The sequence below is a fragment of the Chrysemys picta genome, chromosome 3, assembly GCF_011386835.1.
Source record: "Chrysemys picta bellii isolate R12L10 chromosome 3, ASM1138683v2, whole genome shotgun sequence".
NCBI classification, from domain to species: Eukaryota; Metazoa; Chordata; order Testudines; family Emydidae; genus Chrysemys; species Chrysemys picta.
In genome coordinates, this window is record NC_088793.1 from 7,106,307 (window position 1) to 7,128,653 (window position 22,347).

General features: G+C 51.4%; 1 protein-coding gene across 1 annotated transcript in view; it reads left to right on the top strand.

Annotated features, from left to right (window-relative positions):
- Positions 1-362: 362 nt before the first annotated feature.
- The window catches only part of LOC101948727 (bifunctional epoxide hydrolase 2), an 85,438-nt gene continuing 63,453 nt past the window's right edge, over positions 363-22,347 (top strand). The window contains exons 1-7 of the mRNA XM_065587429.1: positions 363-550; positions 12,080-12,164; positions 13,078-13,237; positions 17,663-17,853; positions 18,138-18,260; positions 20,396-20,470; positions 20,875-20,970. Coding sequence (XP_065443501.1) covers positions 450-550; positions 12,080-12,164; positions 13,078-13,237; positions 17,663-17,853; positions 18,138-18,260; positions 20,396-20,470; positions 20,875-20,970 — 831 coding nt within the window. The 5' untranslated portion in view covers positions 363-449. The remainder of the gene's footprint in view (positions 551-12,079; positions 12,165-13,077; positions 13,238-17,662; positions 17,854-18,137; positions 18,261-20,395; positions 20,471-20,874; positions 20,971-22,347) is intronic.

A 22,347-nucleotide genomic window follows, 5' to 3' on the forward strand; every position in this document is an offset into this window, starting at 1 on the left:
ATGATTCTATGATCACTTGGCCATTGCACATTTTATTCATTCTCTCTGGGGCACCTGGCATTGGCCACTGTCAGCAGACAGGACACTGGGCTAGCTGGACCTTTGGTCTGACCCAGTATGGCCCCCATGCACGTGCCCTGCTAAGGAGCCCCGCCCCCTGCCAGGGTTTATACTGCTGTGATGTCACTGCACCAAACCACCCACGGGGCAGGGTCTCAGCTCCAGAGACCAGGGTGCCTGGAACGGGCTCTAGGACCCAGAGGAGCCTGGCTCTCGAGGCAGGGCTGGAGTGCCAGAAGGGGCGTGGCCCGGGAGGGGGCGTGGCCAGGCGGCGCTGATGGGCGTGGCCGGGCGGGAGGGTGGGCGTGGGCGAGGGGCGGGGCCGGCGGCGCGCTCTATACCCCCCCATAGAGGGGCTGCGGCTCCCCAGAGCGGCTCAGGCGGCGGTCATGGCGCGGCGGCTGGTGCTGTTCGACCTGGGCGGGGTGCTCTTCACCCCCAGCCCGCTGGGCGCCTTCGGCCGCTACGAGGCGTCGCTGCACCTGCCCAGGTAGGCGCTAGTCCCCGCCCGCCCGAGCCTGCTTCTCGGGTTGCCGGGCAGTGAAGCCCATGGAAATGATGGGTTAATTTTGTGTGTCTCGGGGTCGCCCGTACTGCGTTCTCAGAGCCCCAGCCTTTGCTCCACCTGAACGGCTCGGGGGCGGAGTGTGGTTGCGGGGGTGCAGGGCGCCGGGGGGGTTCGGGCACTGTGGTGGCGGGAGTGTGTGCAGGGCATGGGGGGCACTGTGGTGGCGGGTGTGGGCAAGGCATGGGTGTGTGTGCAGGGCAGCTTGTACGTTGGGGTGGGGGGGGTTGAAGGGTATGTGGGGGGGATTCGAGGCCCCCTTGTACCTAGGGTGGGGGGTGATGGGCATTTGGGGGGAAGGTTCGGAACATCATGGGGTCATGCATTTGGGATGGTTCAAGGCGACTTTGTACTGTAAGGTGGGGGATACAGGCTACCCTGGGGTGTGGGGGTTTGCAGGGCATGTGGAGGGAGGTTCAGCGCACCTGTGTACGGTGGGGGTTGCAGGGTGTGTGGGGGGAGGTTCAGGGCACCTGTGTACTTTGGGCTGTGAGGGGTTGCAGGGCAGGTGTGCGGAGGTTCAGGGCACCCGTATACCCTGGGCTGTGGGGGGTTGCAGTGCGTGTGGTGGGAGGTTCAGGGTACCTGTGTACTTTGGAGTATGGGGGGGTTGCAGATCGTGTGGAAGGAGGTTCAGGTCACCTGTGTACCCTGGGCTGTGTGGGGAGGTTCAGAATGACCTTGAGAAATTGGAGAGTTGGTCTGAAGTAAACAAGATGAAATTCAATAGAGACAAGAACTACGCTTAAGAAGGAAAAATCCAATGTGGAGCTACCAAATGGGGGTGGGGGGTAATTGGCTAGACAGGTCGTACTGCTGAACAGGATCTGGGGTTTTAGTGGGTCACAAGTTCCATGAGAATCATAAACATGATGCAGTTGTAAAAAAGGCCAATATCATTCTGGAGGGCGTATTAACAGGAATACCGTCGGTAAGATACAGGAGGTAACGGTCCTGCTCAGTTTAGCGCGGGTGAGGCCTCAGCTGGGGTGTCCAGTTCTGGGCACCATCTCTTTGGGAGAGATGTGGACACATGAGAGAGAGTCTAGAGGAGAGCAAATACCTGACCTGTGAGGAAACCTCAAAGCAACTGGGCATGTTTAATCTGGAAGAAAAGAAAACTGGTGGTGAGGGGGGCGGGGGTGATAAGGCTTCAGATATGTTAAGGGCTGTGATAAAGAGGAGAAGTGATTTCTTTTCTGCTGAAGGTAGGACAAGAAGGAATGGGCTTAATATGCAGCAAGGGAGATTAGGTTAGATATTGCGGAGGGGGGGAGGGGAACCATAATAAAGGAAACAGCTTTCCAATATAATGAGCCAAAATTGGAGATTATATGGAAATTGCATGTCAGTGAATGGGGCTAACGAAGCTGACCGTGGGTTCATGTGCCAGTAAACTCACCTTCCACGTCTCCATCTTCTCCTGAATATTTTTCTCACTATACGCTGGGGCCAGATCCTCAGCTGGCATAAATGGTTACCATGCCATTGACTGCACTGACTTCCAGGAGCTGAGAATCTGGCCTTGGGTTTGGCTTGGGTTCTCTCATGGAAGGTTCTCGTACTGATGCAGAGCACAAGGTGGAATGAAATGGCTGGTATTTTTGACACTTAGTAGCGCACAAGAAAGTGACAGAACAAGAGATTTGGGCACGTTACCCCCGTCTCACTCCTAAACGTCATCCCAAACTGCTTTCCACCTGTGAGATCACGTCAGCATTGTTGTGGTTGTGTGGTTTGTATGTTTGGGGAGAGTTTGGCCCAATGTCTACCCTGGAGTGGGCCAGGTTCTTCTGTTCCACCATGATCCAGCCTTTACATTCAGTGAGGCAATTTGGGTGCACTTAAGAGCAAAATCTGGCCGGCTGTGAGCCAGGAATCTATGCAAGCCTCTACCCAGAAGATACCTTTGGGAATTTATCTCTGTGGGAGGAGCAACTGGACACATGGGAAGGCATGTGGTATCAACCTTTTGCAACACACTACGAAGAGGTGATGTGTGTCTTTCTAGAGTGAACAGTGGGCTGGATTGCGAATCCCTTTCTACCCCCATGCTTTCCCAAAATGAAAGTTTGGCTTAAAAATCATGCGTATTGAAAAACAGAATAAATATTGTGGGACTTGTTTGTATTCTGCTGTCGCTATTGGTGGTCATATTTTCAAGCTTTTCAGTGTAATCATGAGGGCTAGAAACTTTCGAATAAAATGAAAGCTGAGGGTCTCAAGTAGTCACGTGACTCCAGGAGCTTAATACCCATTTTAAACTAATTTGGTTTTTGTTAAAGCATAAAGCACAGAGAAGTCAATCAACCTCTTACCTCAGAGCTGCCTCATTTCGCAGCACAGACAGTCCTAGACACATTAGAGTTGTTACCGGCTCAAGGTTACAGATCAAAATGACTAGGTTTCATTGTCTGTTGGGGGGCGTGTTCTCTTCATATGCTGTCTCAGCCCTGCGCAGATAGATCTTCCAGCAGACCTTGATAAGAACAGATTAAAAAATTTTATTAAGATGTTAAAAAAAAAAAAAGTGAACGGTACAGAGTTTAAGCATAGAAGTTTCTGGTTATCAGGGCATAACGTGCAGATTATCGAGGGTGCAAAATTTGGTTTAAGATTGGGTGGCATAAGCAATACATAATCTGCAATATCCCTGGTTGGGGGTAAAAGGTTGATGGGTCAAAGTACAGACATTGAGATATGAGGGTAGGAAGTTCATAGAGTGGCTATGTTCGGGTGTGGAGTATAATGAGTGGATATGATGATGAGGATGATTGACCCTCATTTGGTGAGATTTAATATTCAGGGAGTTTATGGTTCCAGTTCATATGATCCAACGGAGAAGGTCGCTTGGTCCCTTTCTCGTAGTGGGAGAACGATGTCACTCTGGCTCACGCCTCCTGGTACTGTCAATGGCCGGTGATGTGCTCGATGTAGATGTCCCTGGACCATCGGTTGGTGTCTGAGACCATGAGGCGCCGCATGACCCATGAGTAGCGACGACCGATCCTGCAGGTCCGCAGCACACGCTTGTTGCAGGGGTCCCAGGCGCACAGGGCTCCAACGATCAGGGCGTCCATCTGCACCTCGTAGCAGATTTAAAAATTTTATTAAGATGATGTTTGTTTTAAAAAAAAAAAGTGACTGGTACTAGTACTACCCAGAAAGACCACAAACTCGGTTCGGTGACAAAGGCGCTCGGCCAGGTTCACTGTTGACGAAACACAGTGCTAGTGGCCTGGCCCTGTGGTTACAGGTACACTAACCTGTGTGCTCACGACAGTGGTACCCGCTCAGTGAGCAGCGGGCGTTTCGGCTGCCCCCTGAGCTGGACAAAGGTGCCCCTGCTATTATTTCTCTTATACGTTCGGGTGGCCAGTTTTGGTTGGATGTATTCACATGACATAATCTATAAATTTGTTAGTCTCTAAGGTGCCACAAGTCCTCCTGTTCTTCTTTTTGTAATTAAAGATTAATCTTTGATTCCTGGAGATTTCAGGAGAATCCTGCAGGGTTGGCAACCCTATTATAGATTGACACAACCAAGTTATATATTACACCTCTGAGGTGGTTAGTTACTAACCCTGCACCCAGGGCCGGCTTTAGCAAGTGTGGGGCCCGATTCCCGGGGCAGCACTTCAATTGCTGGCCGGGGGAGTGGGGGCTCGCGGGGCTGGCCGTGCTCCCGGCCGGGAGAGCGGGCCCTCGAAGATGACCGCCGCCGGGGTGAGTGCGCGGGGCCCTGTTAGGCGTGAATCGGCCTAAAGCCGGCCCTGCCTGCACCTTGTACCTGCTTGTTCAAACAGAACATCTCCATCCATCATCTTGTCCTCCTGTCCTTGAATTACCCGGGTCGGTGCCAACCTTCTGGACTGTTTCTTTGAATACCTGGTGCCTAGTACTACTTAAGGGTGCCTGTGTTTCTGCAACACTAGCCGTGCCTTTGTCAAGTTCATGTACCGGACAGTGAACGTGTAGGCAAGCGTCTGCTTTATGACAGGGCCTGAGTTTTGCTCAAACCTGGCTTTTGCTGATTTTAGTTCAGGCCTCAGGCCTTGAGTCTGGCCTCGCGCTCCAGGCTCTCTCTCTACTACAGGTTGGAATATGGAATGCTTTGCTGGGAACTGGGTCCCACATTGTTCTCTAACCCCAGAATTTTGGGATGAGACCCCATGCCCCAGATCCCCAACATGGTGTGGTATGGATACATATCGTTCTGATATAGGGTTGCCAGGTGTCTAGTTTTCAACTGGAACGCCCGGTCAAAAAGGGACCCCGGCAGCTCCGGTCAGCACCGCTGACCAGGCTGTTAAAAGTCCAGTCGGTGGCACAGTGGGGCTAAGGCAGGCTTCCTGCCTGCCGTGGCTCCGCGCAGCTCCCGGAAGCAGCGGCATGTCCCTCCTCTGGCTTCTAGGCGTAGGAGCAGCCAGGGGGCTCCGCGCACTGCCCCCACCCCAAGCACCAGCTCAGCTGCTCCCATTGGCTGGGAACCGTGCAGACGGGGCTGTGCCTCCATGTAGGAGCCAGAGGGGGGACATGCTGCTGCTGCTGCTGCTTCTGGGAGCCGCCCGAGGTAAGAGCCGCTCGGATGCATCCCGACTGCCTCCTGCGACTCAAATCCCTGCCCCAGCCCTGATCCCCTTCTGCCCTCCAAACCCCTCGGTCCCAGCCCCACCCTAGAGCCTGCACCCCCAGTTGGAGCCCTTACCCCCCCCCCCCCACCTCTGCCCCAGCCTGGAGTCCCCTCCCTCACTCCAAAACTCTCAGCCTTAGCCCGAAGCCCCTTCTTGCACCCCAAATCCCTCATCCCTGGCCCTACACCAGAGCCCGCATCCCCAGCTGGAGCCCACACCCAACCCCCCTGCCACAGCCCGGAGCCCCCTACCGCACCTTGAACCCCTCATTTCTGGCCCCACCCTGGAATCCGCACCCCCAGCCCAGAGCCCATACCTCCTCCCACACCCCAACCCCCTGCTTCAGCCCAGAGCCCCCACCAATACTCTGAACCCCTCGGCTCCACCCCCCCAGCCCGGAGCCCCCTCCTACACCCCAAACCCCTCATCCCTGGCCCAACCCCAGAGCCCACACCTCCAGCTGAAGCCCTCATCCCCTCCCGCACCCCCAACCCCCTGAGCCAGTGCGGTGAAAATGAGCAAGTCAGGGTGGGGAGAGTGAGCGACAGAGGGAGGGGGAATGGAGTGAGTGGGGCGCGGGGCCTTGCAGGGGGTGAGGCAAGGGTGTTCGGATTAGTGCCAGTAGAAAGTTCGCAACCCTATTCTGATAAGCTGGAGAAATGCAGGCTTGCTGGAACTACCATTAGGTGGCTCTATAATTGGTTAAACAACCACAAACAACAGAACATCACACCCAGGAGGGGTGTGGGTTACACAAGCGCCGGGCTAAGGCTGTGCTGAGCCATGCGTCCCCACACAGGTTGTGCGTGCAGCCGCTGTCCATGGAAACCCCTCAGCGCCGGGCTGGAGTCTCCTAACGCTGGTGGGCAGCAGGGGGCTTGCTCCTGGCTCGGTACCTTGCACTGGGCAGCAGGGTGGATCCTGTGAGCTCGCCCTTTCAAAGGGCGTTGCAGCAGCTGTGCAGCCTCTGCCCACCGGGAGGCGTTTTGTTCTCCGTAGGCACAATGCGTCCGGGTGCTCCGGTGCTGCTGCGTTGCAGCGTTGGAGCCATTGGTATAGGCTTGGCAGAATTCAGTTTTAACCTTTATATCACTTCGATAACACTGATGTGTATTTTTAAGCATTTTTTTTCAATTTTAATGTTCACAATTGCAAGGAACTGAGGGCGGCTCAGACAATCGGGGAAGGGGGATCATAGAATCATAGACTATCAGGGTTGGAAGGGACCTCAGGAGGTATCTAGTCCAACCCCCTGCTCAAAGCAGGACCAATCCCCGACTAAATCATCCCAGCCAGGGCTTTGTCAAGCCGGGCCTTAAAAACCTCTAAGGAAGGAGATTCCACCACCTTCCTAGGTAACCCATTCCAGTGCTTCACCACCCTCCTAGTGACATAGTGTTTCCTAATATCCAACCTAGACCTCCCCCACTGCAACTTGAGACCATTGCTCCTTGTTCTGTCATCTGCCACCACTGAGAACAGCCGAGCTCCATCCTCTTTGGAACCCCCCCTTCACTCTTTCAACACAGGTAGTTGAAAGCAGCTATCAAATCCCCCATCACTCTTCTTTTCTGCAGACTAAATAAGCCCAGTTCCCTCAGCCTCTCCTTGTAAGTCATGTGCTCCAGCCCTCTAGTAATTTTTGTTGCCCTCCACTGAACTCTCTTCAATTTTTCCACATCCTTTCTGTAGTGAGGGGCCCAAAACGGGAAGCAATACTCCAGATGTGTCCTCACCAATGCCGAATAGAGGGGAATAATCACTTCCCTCAATCTGCTGGCAATGCCCCTACTAATGCAGCCCAATATGCCGTTAGTCTTCTTGGCAACAAAGGCACCCTGCTGACTCATATCCAGCTTCTCGTCCACTGTAATCCCCAGGTCCTTTTCTGCAGATAGGGAAAAGTGTGACCAGGTGTCCGGTTTTTGACCGGGCCATTAAGTCTGGTCAGCGGTGCTGGTTGGGGCTAAGGCAGGCTCGTCCCTACCTGTCCTGGCATTGCGCTGTGCCCTGGCCAGCAGGTCCAGCTCCTGGGAGGGGGGGCCCATGGGGCTCTGTGCGCTGCCCTCCGCTCCGAACACCAGCTCTGCACTCCTATTGGCCTGGAACCACACCCACTCCGGCACCCCAGCCCGCTACACCAGCTCAGTGAAAGTGAGTGAGAGTGGGAGAGAGCGAGCCACTGAGGGAGGGGGAATGTAGTGAGTGGGGGGTGGGGCCTCGGGGAAGGGGCGGGGCTAGGGTGTTTGGTTTTGTGCGATTAGAAAGTTGTCAACCCTAGAGGGGGATCAGACATTCATTTAACGAGAGTAGACCAAGAGATTCAAACTGTTAAAGCTTTATCATAGTTAAAACACCAAGTGTCAACATCACAAGTCAAAATATATAAAGTAAATATCCTTAAATCAAACTCCCAGGTCTCCACCAGCACTTTTTGTACTACACGTGATGGAAATACTTTTCCTCGGTTTGTGCGTGTTCGGTGAAATTGACACTTACCTTTTTTTTTTTTTAAATCGGTAATTAAATCTTTCCAAGCATAGCCATCTTCAAGGATGTCTAACAACGAAGTGTGGCACGTAGAGAAAGAAGATGAAATGGAGCAGGGACCGGGGAAGGAAACATGTCAAGAGAGCGGTGACTAGGGGAGCGTTGGAACCTATGTTTGGGTTGCTGGCAACCAGAGTGGCCAATACACTAGAAAATGTGCTGGAGGGGTTTAGCCTGCTGTGATAAATGGGTGTGTGTGGGGGGGGAGCTTCCTTTTATGAACAGCCAGCCAGTAGCTATAAAATCCCTATTAGTAGCTGTTCTCTAATTGCTCTACCTGTAAAGGGTTAAAAAGTCTCACTGCTCTGCATAGGTAAAAGGAAATGAGTGGGCACTGGCCAAAAGGGCCAGTGGGAAGGCTAGAACTTTTTTAAATTGAGAAAAGACTCCCCTTTTGTCTGTCTGTCTGTCTGTTGTTCTCCCGGGGAGAGGTGGACAGGGCAGAGCTAAGCTGTAAAAAGCTTGGGCCAGGTATGAAAAATCCTCAGTATCATACCTAGAAACTACTCATTTGAAACCCCAGCTATGTAAGTAGATCAGGAATGTCTAGGAAGACACGATTAGGTTTCTCTCTTTTTGTTTCTTTATGGCTTGTGGATTTCTCTGTGCTAACCCCAGGTGCTTTTGTTTTGCTTGTAACCTTTAAGCGGGACCTCAAGAAAGCTATTCTTGGTGCTTAATCCTTGTAGTTACTCTTTTAAAATCTAGCAATAGCCTGAGTTTCCAGATGTTTTTTTTAAATACAATTCACCATTTCTAAGAACAGGATTGGATTTCTGTGTCTTAAGAGGTTTGTGCACATGAGGTGTAATTAGCTGGTGGCAATAGCTGATTTCCTTTTTTTTCCTCAACTCTTCCCCCGAACGGGGGGGGAGAGGGCATGAGGGTGCCCCACAAGGAGGAATTCCCACGTGCACATTCCCGGCCTCTCAAAGGGGTTCTGCACTTGGTAGATGCTGCCACCACCCCATCCAAGGTCAGAGAAAAGCTGTAACCTTGGGAGTTTAATACAAGCCTGGAGTGGCCAGTATTAATTTTTAGAATCCTTGTGGGCTTCCACCTTCTGCACTTGAAGTGCCAGAGTGGGGAATCAACCTTGACACCTGGATTGGCAGGAAGCTGGACTGGCTGTGATCTGATTATTTAAACCATCTTAATGTCAGCAACAAACTGGAGCGGCCCCACTTGATCTGTGATGCGACTCGCCGTTCAAAAGGAGCCTTTTAGCTCCTCCTGTCGCTTCTGATGTTTCTTTTGATGTGTCAGACTTTCCATTACCCGCTGGATCCTGGCGAGACGGGAGCCAGGTATCTGAGAAATTGTTGCTCAAACCTTTGATAGAACGAAGTTCTCCAAAATGACTGGAGGGGCCAGAAGGATTAAGCTAATCCGGGAAGATTAAACGAACTAATGTAGTTTTAAGCTGTACATTTAGCTGCTAACGCAGACGGGATCGTGGCACTTTGCAGGGCGTAATCGGGGGGGGATGGGAAGGGGGAGGCATTAATTTGGGTGGCACAAAACTATTGAGGTGGGGTAGCAGAGCCCTCTAGTGCCACGTCTGCTCTGTAGTCTGACTAGCAAGGCATTGATGCTGGTGGGCAGCCAGTGGGAGGCGAGGGCATCCAGCATCTCACAGGATCGAGCCTTAAATAAGGGCTTTTATTTTATTTTTTTAAAGTTCCCTCTCGGCCCTTCGTTGTGGGGGCTGGGTTAGTCATTGATGTGGATGGGTGCCCTCTCTGAAGTCCTGCTGCTGCTAGGGGAAGTCGCTTTGGAGCAGCGGCATTGCAAGGTTCCTTCCTCTAATGCAGGGATGGGCAAACTTTTTGGCCTGAGGGCCACATTGGGGTTCCAAAACTGTATGGAGGGCTGGGTCGGGAAGGTTGTGCCTCCCCAAACAGCCTGGCCCCCCGCCCCCATCCACCCCATATCCGCCCCCTCCCACTTCCCGCCCCCTGACTGCCCCCCTCAGAACCCCCGACCCATCCAACCCCTCCTGCTCCTTGTCCCCTGACCGCCCCCTCCTGGGACCACCCCCTGGAACTCCACCCCCTATCCAACCCCCCGCTCCTTATCCCCTGACCGCCCCTTAGCCACACCCCTGTCCCCGACAGGCCCCCTGGGATTCCCACGCCTATCCAATCGCCCCCTGCTCCCTGTCTGCCCCCTGGAACCCCCTGCCCCTTATCCAACCTCCCTGCCTTCTTACCATGCTGCTCAGAGCAGCAGGACTGGCAACCGTGCCGCTCAGCTGGAGCCAGCCATGCCGCCGCGCTGCCCGGCAGGAGCTCGCAGCCCCACTGCCCAGAGCGCTGGCGGCACGGCAAACTGAGGCTGCAGGGGGAGGGGCTGGGGGCTAGCCTCCCCGGCTGGGAGCTCAAGGGCTGGGCAGGAGGGTCCCATGGGCCATAGTTTGCTCACCTCTGTTCTAGAGGGTGAAAGTGCCACCCTGTGTGCTGCTGTGAGAGGTGCATAGAATTGGAGGAGAGAGGATGGTCTAGAGCAGGAGTGGGCAAAATACAGCCTGTGGTCCGCATCCGGCCCATCAGACCTTTCAATCCGGCCCTCGAACTCCAGCCGGAGAGCGGGGTTGGGGGCTTGGAAGCTCCTAAGTGTAGGGGCAGCCAGGGGGCTCCGACCGCTGCCCCCGCCCCAAGCGCCGGCTCTGCAGCTCCCATCGGCCAGGAACCTCGGCCAGTGGGAGCTGCAGGGGCAGTGAACAGAGCCGCATGGCTGGCGTTGCGCCTCCACGTAGGAGTGGGGGACATGCCGCTGCTTCCAGGACTGCTTGAGGTAAGCGCCGCCTGGAGCCTGCAACCCAGAGCCTTTCCCCACGCCCCAACCCCCTGCCCTAGCCCTGATCCCCCTCCCGCTCTCCGAACCCCTCGGTCCCAGCCTGGAACACCCTCCCTGCACCCCAAACCTCTCAGCCCCACCCCAGAGCCCGCATCACTAGACGGAGCCCTCAACCCCCCCCCCCCCCAGCACCTCAACCATCTGCCCCAGCCCAGAGTCTCCAGCCCCCAAGTTTGTGAGCATTCATGGCCCACCATACAATTTCCATACCCAGATGTGGCCCTCAGGCCAAAAAGTTTGCCCACCCCTGGTCTAGAGGTTAGAGCACCAGCCTGGGCTGTGGGAGACCAGGAATTGATTCCTGCTCTGCCACAGACACCCGCTGTGTGACCTTGGCCAGGTCACTTCATCTCTCTCCATTCCCCATCTGTACAATGGGGTAATAGCACTCAGTGAGGTGCTGAGATACTAGGGTAATGGGGCCATAGTAGTACCTAAGATAGTCACAATGAGCAGAGTCCTGCAAATCTGCGGATATCCGCGGACCGTGTTTGCGGATTGGATGCAAATGGAAATTTTGTATCCGCACAGGGCTCTAACATTGAGGCCCCAATCCTGAAACAACTACAATTAATACTAGATCTCAAAGGACTTTACAAAGGAGGTCACTATCATCCCAGTTAAGCAGATGGGGAAACTGAGGCACAGGGAGGTGAAGTGAATTTCCCAAGGTTGCCCAGCAGTCCCAGTCCTCTAGGCCACGCGCTGCCTCCCAGTACAAATCAGTGATGGGATGAAACGAAGCAAAGGGAAAATCTGAGATGAACATCACAAAAGCTTTCCTGACGTAAAATCTACTAGGCCACCAGTATTATTTTAGCGGATGTGATAGAAGCTTCAGCACTTGAACTCCAGTTCTGGACTGTACAAAGCATCAGAGTCTTGGGATCCACACTGCAGTGGCAAGGGATGAACCAAGCTTCTTCTATGACTTGACTTGACTGGAGTTGCACCAGGGATTAATTTAGCCCACTAGCTTAATAGGTCATTTTCATCTCTCATGTTTGACTTGGAGGCCTTCTGCTCTCAAGTAAGATGACGTCTTTTCCGTAAGTGACTTTCCCTCCCATGCTACTGGTTTTTATTCTGAGGCTTGCAGGACCACTGGGTAGATGATGCGTAAGGAGAATAATATCCGGCGTTCTCGCTCAGCACTCTGCAGTGTCAACAGGAGACACAGGAATAAACGTTTTCCCCACTCGATGAATCAAAGATCCCTGGGGAGTGAGACGCTCTCTTGGGAGTCCCTCTTCAGAGTAGAACTGAACTGCCGAATGGGTTCCCGCCAGTGCATTGACAATGCTCGGTCCTTGCCTTGCAGGAAGTTGTAACTTGACAGCAGCATCCTGGAGCCAGTTGCTGCTTGTTCGTTCCTTACTGTAATGTATTCTTTGATTTTTTTTTTTTTTAGGAACTTTTTGCAAAATGTCATCGTTGGAGCAGGCCCCGATGGTCCCTATGCCAGAGCGATGAGAGGGGAGATCGCCTTATCTCAGGTAAGAGATCATCTCAGCTGAGCGCTGAGCAGATGGGCAGGGCACGACTTGTGTTGGACACAAGCTGTGCAGATGTCCTGCCAAGACAAGGTTTCTTCTTGGCTCACCTGGTGAAGCTATTGCCTTTGGGCCAAGAAGGGGCTAGGTTTGAATCTTGACGACGGTAACTTTGCGGCGTTCACACTTAGCTAGTCTGGCCTCAGGATGGGCTTAAGTCTGCTATAGCTTGGCAGTTTCACCATGAGAAATAGCCTCCACCAGTGGTAGATTAATTACTTGGCTTATGTCCAACGCGATTTCATTAGATCTAAAACAAACTGTACTTGGTTCCTTTATCCCTTCTGGCTAAATCCTTTCATTCCTGCTTTCTGGGGGAGCGGGGTCTTTAATACACCTCTACCCTGATAGAACGCTGTCCTGGGGAGCCAAAAAATCTTACCGTGTTATAGGTGAAACCGCGTTATATCAAACGTGCTTCGATCTACCGGAGTGCGCAGGCCCCCCCTCTCCCCCCCGGAGCATTGCTTTACTGCGTTGTATCTGAATTTGTGTTATATGGGGTTGCGTTCTATCAGGGTAGAGGTGTACTAGCTTATTGGTAACCCTTAAAGTTCATTAGGAAATAGTTAGTGTGGCGCAACACTGGTTCTCCACTTGCGAAGTAACTCCCTGCTCTCCATGTGTCAGTATATAATGCCTGCATCTGTAACTTTCACTCTATGCATCCGAAGAAGTGAGGTTTTTACTCACGAAAGCTTATGCCCAAATAAATCGGTTAGTCTTTAAGGTGCCACCAGACTCCTTGTTGTTTATGTGTATTGATGGGACTCGGAGTTTTGAGTGACTTTTTCTCATTGTGTGTTGAGATGTAACTTGATCTCCTTTGGGTGATGGGAACTCTATGGTTTTAAAGATGGTTTCGGAGCTGGAAGAGGATTGCAAGAAGTTTGCTGCCTCCTCGGGGGCTTCTCTCCCGGAGACGTTCTCCGTAGCACAGGTCTTTGAGGATTTTACGACACAAGGAAAGCTCAATACTGCTGTTCTGCAAGCTGCTGTAACGCTCAGGAACAATGGTAAGTGATGGCTGCTTGCTGTTAGCATTCCTTCCCACCCGGCTATGCTACACCAGTAACCACATTCAGGCGTGATACCCTGGCCCATTCTTGTTACAATAGGGTTTCTCTTTGCCTATGTGGACAGAAAAAATAGGTTTATAGATACACTGAAGGGCCATGTCTCAACCCTGGAATGTCCCCAGGTTAAAACATGGTTAGGAAATGGGCTTACTGCTTGCCACTGTGGACAGAAATTGCTTGGACTAAAACCATGTTTAAACATGGCTAATGTTTGCAGTGAAGACTAGACCTGGTTTTCTTCCTTTCGTAGACCCACTGTATTTGATTGCCAATATTTCTCCAAGGACTCTTCTTAGTGCAGTTAGTCTTTGACTTGCAGCTTGAAGGCAATGCAGGCAAAATCTCTGGCTTGTCCATGCTAGAGTTTAAGTGTCTGTCACATGGACTTTTACTCCACCCTAATGTTTGTCCCCGACAGTGGTACAGCCAGGTACAGCAACCGTGCTGCAGGCTAACTGGTGGTCACTCCATAGGAGGGTTTGGACCAGCAGAGTCCCTCCCATGTTGGGTGTTGCTTAACCACAATGGAGAATAGCCATGTTGGAAAATGGTCTTAGCAATGTTGTTTCCATCTGGATCTCTGATCTCATTCCCCCGTATCGCCCCGAACCCCATCCTGTTCCTTGTGCTCTACCCATTCCCCTCCCTGACTTTCATTTCCTTCCTGCCATGCTGCCCTCCTCTGCCATCAACCAGGTGGTTCTCTTCCAGATCCCTCCTGAACACTTGCTGCTTCCAGCAATCCGTCCTCTTTCTCATCACTAGTAACCCTACACCCTGCCTCCCCTGTACCGATGTCCTGTGTCTCGTCTATGTTTGTCTTGTCTCGCTTGGATTGCCATCCCTTCGCAGGCAACGTGTCTCTCAGGAGAGCTCTGTTCCCTATAAATGGAGTGCCCGATGCTAGGAAATACCCTGCTTTGAGCAGGGGGTTGGACTAGATACCTCCTGAGGTCCCTTCCAACCCTGAGATTCGATGATTCTATGATCCCTTACTGACTGTGGCTGTTGATGATAACGTTCCATCCCCGGCCAAATGTATCATGAATTCCCACGGCGCACCTTTCCCGAAGCACTGGTTGCTGTTGGTCTCTGGCAGCAGCAGATAGCCATCACTCATCAGCAAACCATTCCAGATCCTCTAACCAATGAAATCGTGGGGCTTAGATGGGGCTTTTTATCTTCAAAATATTTCCCTGAGATTTACTTACCATCACTTGACTAATTAGATATTCTCTCTGTGTGTTTAATATCAAATAAATTAGACATGCTGTCACCAGGCCAACAACAATTAACTAAAAGCAGCGAAGAGTCCTGTGCACCTTATAGACTGCATCTGAAGAAGTGGGTATTCACCCACGAAAGCTCGTGCTCCTAGACGTCTGTTAGTCTATAAGGTGCCACAGGACTCTTTGCTGCTTTTACAGATCCAGACTAACACAGCTACCCCTTTGATACTTAACAATTAACTAAACAGTCTAGCAATCTCCGTAACACTGTGCCACTTTGGAGGCACTAAGAGAACTCCAGAGGAGGGGGAAATTATTAAAATAACGAGGAGTCCGGTGGCACCTTAAAGACTAACAAATGTATTCGGACATAAGCTTTCGTGGGTAAAAAAACCAACTTCTTCAGAGGCATGGAGTGAAAATTACAGATACAGACATAAATATATATTGGCACATGAAGAGAAGGGAGTTACCTTACAAGTGGAGAACCAATGTCGAAGGCCAATTCAATCAGGGTGGATGTGGTCCACTCCCAATAATCGAGGAGGCCTCAATACCAAGAGAGGGAAAATTGCTTTTGTAATGAGCCAGCCACTCCACAGTCCACTACACACTGCACCACAGAAACACTAACCAATCCCTGTAACAAACCTGTCGCCTACTCTGTCCCCATATCTACTCTAGCGACACCATCATAGGACCCAACCACATGAGCCACGGCATCAGGGGCTCATTCCCCTGCACATCCACCAATGTGATATATGCCATGATGTGCCAGCAATGCCCCTCTGCTATGTACATTGACCAAACCGGACAGTCTCTATGCAAAAGAATAAATGGACACAAATCAGACATCGGGAATAGTAACACATAAAAGCCAGTAGGAGAACACTTCAGTCTCCCTGGACATTCAATAATAACAGACTTAAAAGTAGCCATCCTTCAACAAAAACACTTCAAAAACAGACTGCAAAGAGACATTTGCAAATGAATTGTAGCTCTGCACTTTAACACTATCAATTTGGGCTTGAATAGAGACTGGGAGTGGCTGGCTCACTACAAAAGCAATTTTCCTTCTCTTGGTATTGACACCTCCTCATCAATTATTGGGAGTGAACCACATCCACCCTGACTGAATTGGCCTTGTCAACACTGGTTCTCCACTTGTAAGGTAACTCCCGTCTCTTCCTGTGTCAGTATATTTATGCCTGTATCTGTAATTTTCACTCCATGCATCTGAAGAAGTGGGGTTTTTACCTACGAAAGCTTATGCCCGAATAAATCGGTCAGTCTTTAAGGTGCCACCAGACTCCTCATTGTTTTTGTGGATACAGACTAACACGGCTACCCCTCTGATACTTGAGGGAATTATAGTTACTATAAGTCAGTGGGACTCTTTCCCCTGAAGCTCAAATAGGCTTTGGATCAAACCTGGTTTGCATTAATCCTGGGAACAGCTAGATTTATTGGAAATAAACAAAAAAGAACCCCAATCCTCAATTGGGACTAGGCCAAACAGACCCGAGCAACCGAACCACCGCCTTAGAAAGAGACTGCATCCAAATCCGCATGGAGTGGCTGCCTTAGAGGGACTGTTCAATCTTTCAAAATGAAGCCAATTTCTTCAACCCAGTGGCCAGAAGCAGAAACCTCTGCTGGTGGCCAGATTCCATTCTGCCTACCTAAATTCCACCAACAGTCTCAATGGGACGTGGGATTCTTCTTAACTTCCTGTCCCAAACTGTTGTATAGCAGAAGTGGTGTGCTCTTCATCTAACAACCTACCTGACCTTAAGATGGAGCTTGGTAAATTTCTGAACAGGATTACGTGACTGGGTGGTGGTAAAAGGTCTTGATCGTGCACCCCTTGCTCAACAGGGAGTCCTCACTCGAGTGGTCTCTCCTGACTTCAGGAGTAAAGACACCTTGTGACGGTGCTGCCCGTGGGAGCCAGCTGAGGTCACTCAATTAGGGTCAACTGCAAACAGAACGGGGCAGACAAACCCCAAACACTGGTGGATATTCCAATACTTAAATTTACCAAGCCAGCACAAAACTGCTTCTATAGTACCTCCCTGGTTACTCAGAAGTCCAAACAACGCAGTTTCCTTAAAGTGCCCAGCCTTAGGCCTCCGTCCAGACACACGTCAGATATGATGATGATTACTGAAAATCTTATTTTATCATATAAAAAAGGGGTTTTCCAACCCCAAAGGGTCAGCCACATACTCAGGTTCAATTATAACTTAGATCTTACCCAAAATACATGCTTAGAGCCAATTCTTATTAACTAAGCTAAAATTTATTTAAAAAGAAAAGAGTGTTGGTTAAAAGATCAATATACAGACAGACTTGAATTCAACTCTTGAGGTTCAGATACATAGCAGAGGTGAGCTTGCAGTTGCCAAAAGTCCTTTTAGAAATAGTCCATAGGTTATAGTTCAATGTCCATATTCAGGGTGGCTCCAGTCAATGACTGAGAATTTCAATCCTTATGGCTTAAGGTTTCCCACTCTTGAAACCCAAAGCAGATCTGAGATGCAGCAGGATTGTGTCCCAAGGTTCTTATACATTTCCAGCAGCCTTTTGGCCTGAGAAAACAATAGGCTTAACTCTCCTTCTCCCAAATATTCTGGCAATTAGCACAGGGTAATTTATCCATTAAACAGTTTAGATACAGGTTACCAGAACCTTCAGAGAGACATATAGACAATAATACTATTTCACTCAAGTACCATTATAAATGTACCTGAGCAAACATCTACCCTTCGATCTCTAACAATGCAGACTTGCATTTCAAAGCTCTATTCATTTACCTATCTTCCTAACCAGTCTTTAAAGTTCACCCATGGGTCAGGTTAGTCTGTGAGTTAATTAACTCTTTCTGGCCCTGTCACCTTCCAGTGAAATATTATATTACACTTATAAAGTCTCACACCTTGCATAAGTAGAGCCTCGCAAAGATGGGCCCTTTGTTTGTAAAGCTCTTTGAGATCCTCTGTGGTTAAAGTGGACATAGAGAGATGAGATGTGTAATTGCTGATAGACAGCTGGGTGGTGGAAAGAAGGATTCTCCTTAACCGTTCCCAGTCTGAATAGCCCCGCGACCCATTTAGCCATCTGTTCGTTACAGGGTTCAGGACGTGTGTGCTCACAAATAACTGGATAGATGACGGCCCTCAGAGACACATCACGGCTCTCGTGCTCTCTCTGCTGAGGAGGCATTTTGATCTGGTGATCGAGTCTTGCCGCATCGGTCTGAAGAAGCCGGACCCTCGAATTTACGAGTACGCGCTGGGCGCGCTGAAGGCGAAACCACAGGAGGTGCAGGCACAACTTACTTCTAGTTACGGGACAATGGCAAAGACTGCCCAAAGCGACCCAACTAGACATACGAAAGGGGCCTGGCTTTCTGAAAGTGCTGGGCAGACCTGTCGGCTGTGAACCAGGGCTTCTCAAGCTGGGCACCCAAAATCAGTAGACACTGACGTGAAAATCTCTTGGCCCAAATCACTGGGGAATCACAGCAACGTCCCCTTCTCCTTGTTCTCCCCAAAACTCTTCTCTCCCTTGACTGACCCCAGGTTCTGAATCTCTCCTGAATCCAGGTTATTTTCCTGGATGACATCGACGCTAACTTAAAGCCAGCCCGGGAAATGGGAATAGCCACCATCCTGGTCAAGGACACGGATGCTGCCGTGAAGGAACTGCAGGACCTGTGTGGAATTCAGGTATCTAGTGGCTAAGTGCTTTCTGAATCTGTGCATTTACTGTCTCCTCCCTCTGGACAGAACACATAGTTCAGAGTTTAGATACCGCAAAGCTGGGGGCTGTAGAAATATCCTAACCTATGGTAGATAGAGACTCCTGCTCTTGTCTAGCCTACTATCGTTTAGAGTGAAATTTCCCTGGAGTGGCTCTCTTGACCCTGCACTGTACGGTGTTTTTCTGAGTGTGGTTGTGATGGTAATTTTATTCCAATTTATTGTTTTTGTTAGCGGACTCCGAATCCCTCGCAAAATTTAGGCTAAAATGCTGTGTGCTTGTCCTTTAAGGGTTCAGGTCAAATTCAGCCCAGGTCCAGATCACTCCTGGCTTTGCAAAACGAAACTCAGATAAGATGAGGCTGCCCAACACTAAAAATGCCCTAATTTTGCCCATCTCCGTTAAAGACAGAGGGTCAAATTGTGCTGTCAGTTATGCCACTGTCAATCCAGAGTAACTCAGTTGTAGCAATGGCATTACTAACACTGCTGTCAATCCAGAGTGAGTGTAGAACTTGGTTCAGTTACGAAGTACCTGGGTGAATGTAATAAAACAGGAGCAAAGTAGTCCGGCTCTTGGAAGGGTTAATCCTGCCGCTCTAATCTGTTAGAATTCTGTAGAAGAGGTAACAAAATAGAGGAGGATGTTAAAAGATCTGGCGGATACAATTCATTTCAAAAGTCCCACACGTGGATGTGATAAGGAGGTAAAGCCCTGTAATGGATTAAGAACTGTCAGGTAGGAACCAAAGTAAGACTTTAATGAGTACGGAAGGAGGTTAATAGTGTGGTGCCCTGAGGATCAGTACTAAGTGGTGGCTTCTCCTTGGCTAAGGTGCTAGTGATTGTAATTCCACTCAGCCTTTCTCACCTTTTGCAGTGTTGGACTAATGTTGGCTTATTGAATCACAAGCAGATCATGTTACCACCTGCAGAGCCTGAGTGAAGCTTTCCACGCTTGCCTTGCTCATAGATTAATACGTTGCCGTGCCTGCCATCTGCCAAGGCTCCTTCTTCCTGACACTTTGTAAAGTCGGCTCCTCTCCCATCTCCCTACAGAGGGTTCCTTATAACTTCTACCCTTTCTCTCACCCTTGGGAGAGTTGTCCGGCGTGGTTAATGGTTCACCGAGCTATGTTAGCAGAGGCTGGACTTTGCTGTGCAGAAGTGCACTGTGACTTTGACCTTTATTTTATCAGACACACAAGTGGGTGAGGTATATTTTATTGGGCCAACTTCTGTGGGTGAAAGAGACAAGCTTTTGAGCTCAAAAGTATCCCACTGACTGTCATGGGACTTCTAAAGAAGCAATGTACCTTTGGAAAATCCCATCCCGGCTACCTAAATATGACTCTAGGTGCCCAATGTCTTCCCATTTGGGTGCCTAGCTTTAGCCTACGCGCTTGAGTGGAAATGGATAGTTCAGAGGATTGGTGGTTGAGCACGAAGCCTTTTGCCTGAAGGTCACAAGCTCCAATCCAGGCCTGATCGGCAGCTACCACCATTGAGTAGGTGATTGGTAGCTTACGTTACCAGAAAGAACAAACCAAGTGTTTCATTCTGTCTCCTACGTGGCAGGTGCCCATGTCATGCAAACCACCACCAAAGTTAGTGCATGTTTGGCCCTCCTCATTGATGGTCTCCCCAAGAGGCCGAGCAGTATCCTGGGTGTACTAGAATGGGGTGGGACCCCAAAGTGGATCGCCAGGGCTGGCTTGCTGGGGCCTGGGGCAGCGGGGCTCAGGCTTCGGCCCCCTCACTCAGGGCGGTGGGGCTCAGGCTAGGGTTTTAGCCCCCTACTTGGGTTGGCGGCGCTCAGGTGGGCTCAGACTTCGGTCCTCCCTCCTGGGGTTGTGTAGTAATTGTTGTGGTCAGAAGGGGGTGGTGGTGCAAGGTAGTTTGAGAACCCCTGAGCTAGAGGCCTAATGAGCTACGACCATTTTGAATGACGGAAGCTTCCCAAAGAGGGTGGGGCTGGTTTAGAAGGCTGGCTGAGCAGTAGAAAGGGGCAAACAGCCTGTGGCCGCTGTGTTGCTGGGCACCGACATTGGCAGTGGGCGGGTCTGGTGTAGAACTGAGAACTTTCTTTATTCACCATGTAGCTTCTTGGCCATGAAGAGACTCTGCCAATTGCGTGTGACCCAGGGAACCTGACCCATGGTTATGTGCCAATCAAGGTAGGTTGTAACGAACGGTGTGTTAGGAAAGCCATCTTCATAGCTAAGTGTCCCAGTACTATGGTGTTGAGGGCCATTAGTATCCAGTGATGGATGTTAGGGGGCTTATTCCTTCACCCTCTCACTTCCCTGGTCCTTTTCGCATGAACAGAGAGCAACAACACCCTGAAGTCCAAAGGTGCAAACAATTCGATGCTGCAGCGTAGGCCGGGCTACGGGAAGGTGGGGAATGTTTACAGCCAGGGGCTAAGGTTCTGGATGGCCAATTACTTGAGTGCCAGGCGCTGGGGCCGGCTTCCGTATGCCAGCGCGCAGCAAGGAGGTGGGGCGTAACTGCTGGGTGTAAAACAGAGGGGGAAGGACTGTGGGGCGGGGAATAAACTTGTGCCTGTTCTTCCCTCTAGCCTGGAGTCCAGCTGCATTTTGTCGAGATGGGGAATGGCCCAGTGGTGTGCCTCTGCCATGGCTTCCCTGAATCCTGGTTCTCCTGGAGGTACCAGGTAATGCCAAGCTGGCCCAATGGCTGGCAGCGGTGCTGTCTGTGTATCCTCCACCTCTGTGTAGCGTGTTGTGGCCATTTGTTACACAACAGTGTGGCCTTCATGAGAAGAAAGGAGGGGGGTCTCTCACTTGTGTGACTGTATGACGAGGGGTGGAGGCCAATTTTGACTACCTCATTTCTGGTGTGTCTCCCATCGCCCTTTTTCATCTGCAATCTAGAGCTCCTCCCTCCATCTTTGTCACCTCTTCCTTCCTTCTCTCCCAGCCCCTTCTGCTCTGCTGAAATGACTGATCGGCCGGGCCGTGATGGCAGTGTCCCCCCGTCTCCCCCCCCCAGTCAGTTTGGAGGAGTGGGGAACTTGCCCTGGCAGACTCAGAGTAGTAACAGACTGTCCTGGCCCAGCAATGCTCCGGCAGGTGGTAGTTGCCAGGTGTTGGTGGGAGGTCCCCTGAGCGCATGGTTTGGGCCGAAGCCCTGATGAGATCTCTTGAGCGACAGTCTTGGCATGCAGCTCTAGGTGTTCAGTGATGTGCCCGCTTCCCGTGAGGGGCTGGGAGGAGCAAGCGAAGGCAAAGCGTTAGGTGCTGCGGGGCACCACCTTGTCCTCTCCGCTTGGCCCCTCGCTTCTCCCCTGCCTCCCCCCACTGCTATTCCAGCCTGGGGCCTGCACACCGCTCTGCTGGGCCACCTGTAGCAGCCCCTCGTGGCCAGCGGTCGCTTTGCAGGCACCCTGCTGCCTCTGAGCCCTCATGTTGAGCCCCTTAAACTCCACACAGTCTCTCTTGTGGCTGACAGCGCCCCACTTGGAGCTGGCTTAACCCAAGTGAGTCACACAGTCCTCGGGGGCCCAAGGCCACCATGGTAACCCAAGAGTTCAGACCTGGCCCTGGTTGATCTGCCACACAGGGAGCTCTCCCTCTGTCCCAGGACCCGAAGCCGCCAGTCCCAGACTCTGGCATGGCTTCCTTCTCCTGTCAGCCACACCCTTCTCCCACGCCTTCCTGCCTGGGGCCCTTCCTGCTTTGACAGGCCAGTCCCAGACCCTAACTGGCGGGAGTCTCAGGTTTCTGGCTCTGACCTCCAACCCGCCTGGTACTGGGGTCTTCCCTGCAGGAGCCTCTCTTACATTTTGCAGCTTTCCTGAGCTTCCCCCTTCACTACAGCCACCTGCTGCCTTTGATAGGGAATTACCTGGTCCGACCCAGCAGGGCCACTTCAGTGGGCAGGGTTGGCTAGCCCCAGGCCCTCCGGCCCAGAAGGGCCAAGCCACCCTGTTGCAGCACCGCAGTCCTGCTCTGCTGTAGCCTGGCTGGGCTCTGCACCTCTCGCTAGTAGGGAAAAGAGGAAGTTAAAAATTACTTAGACAAGTTAGGTG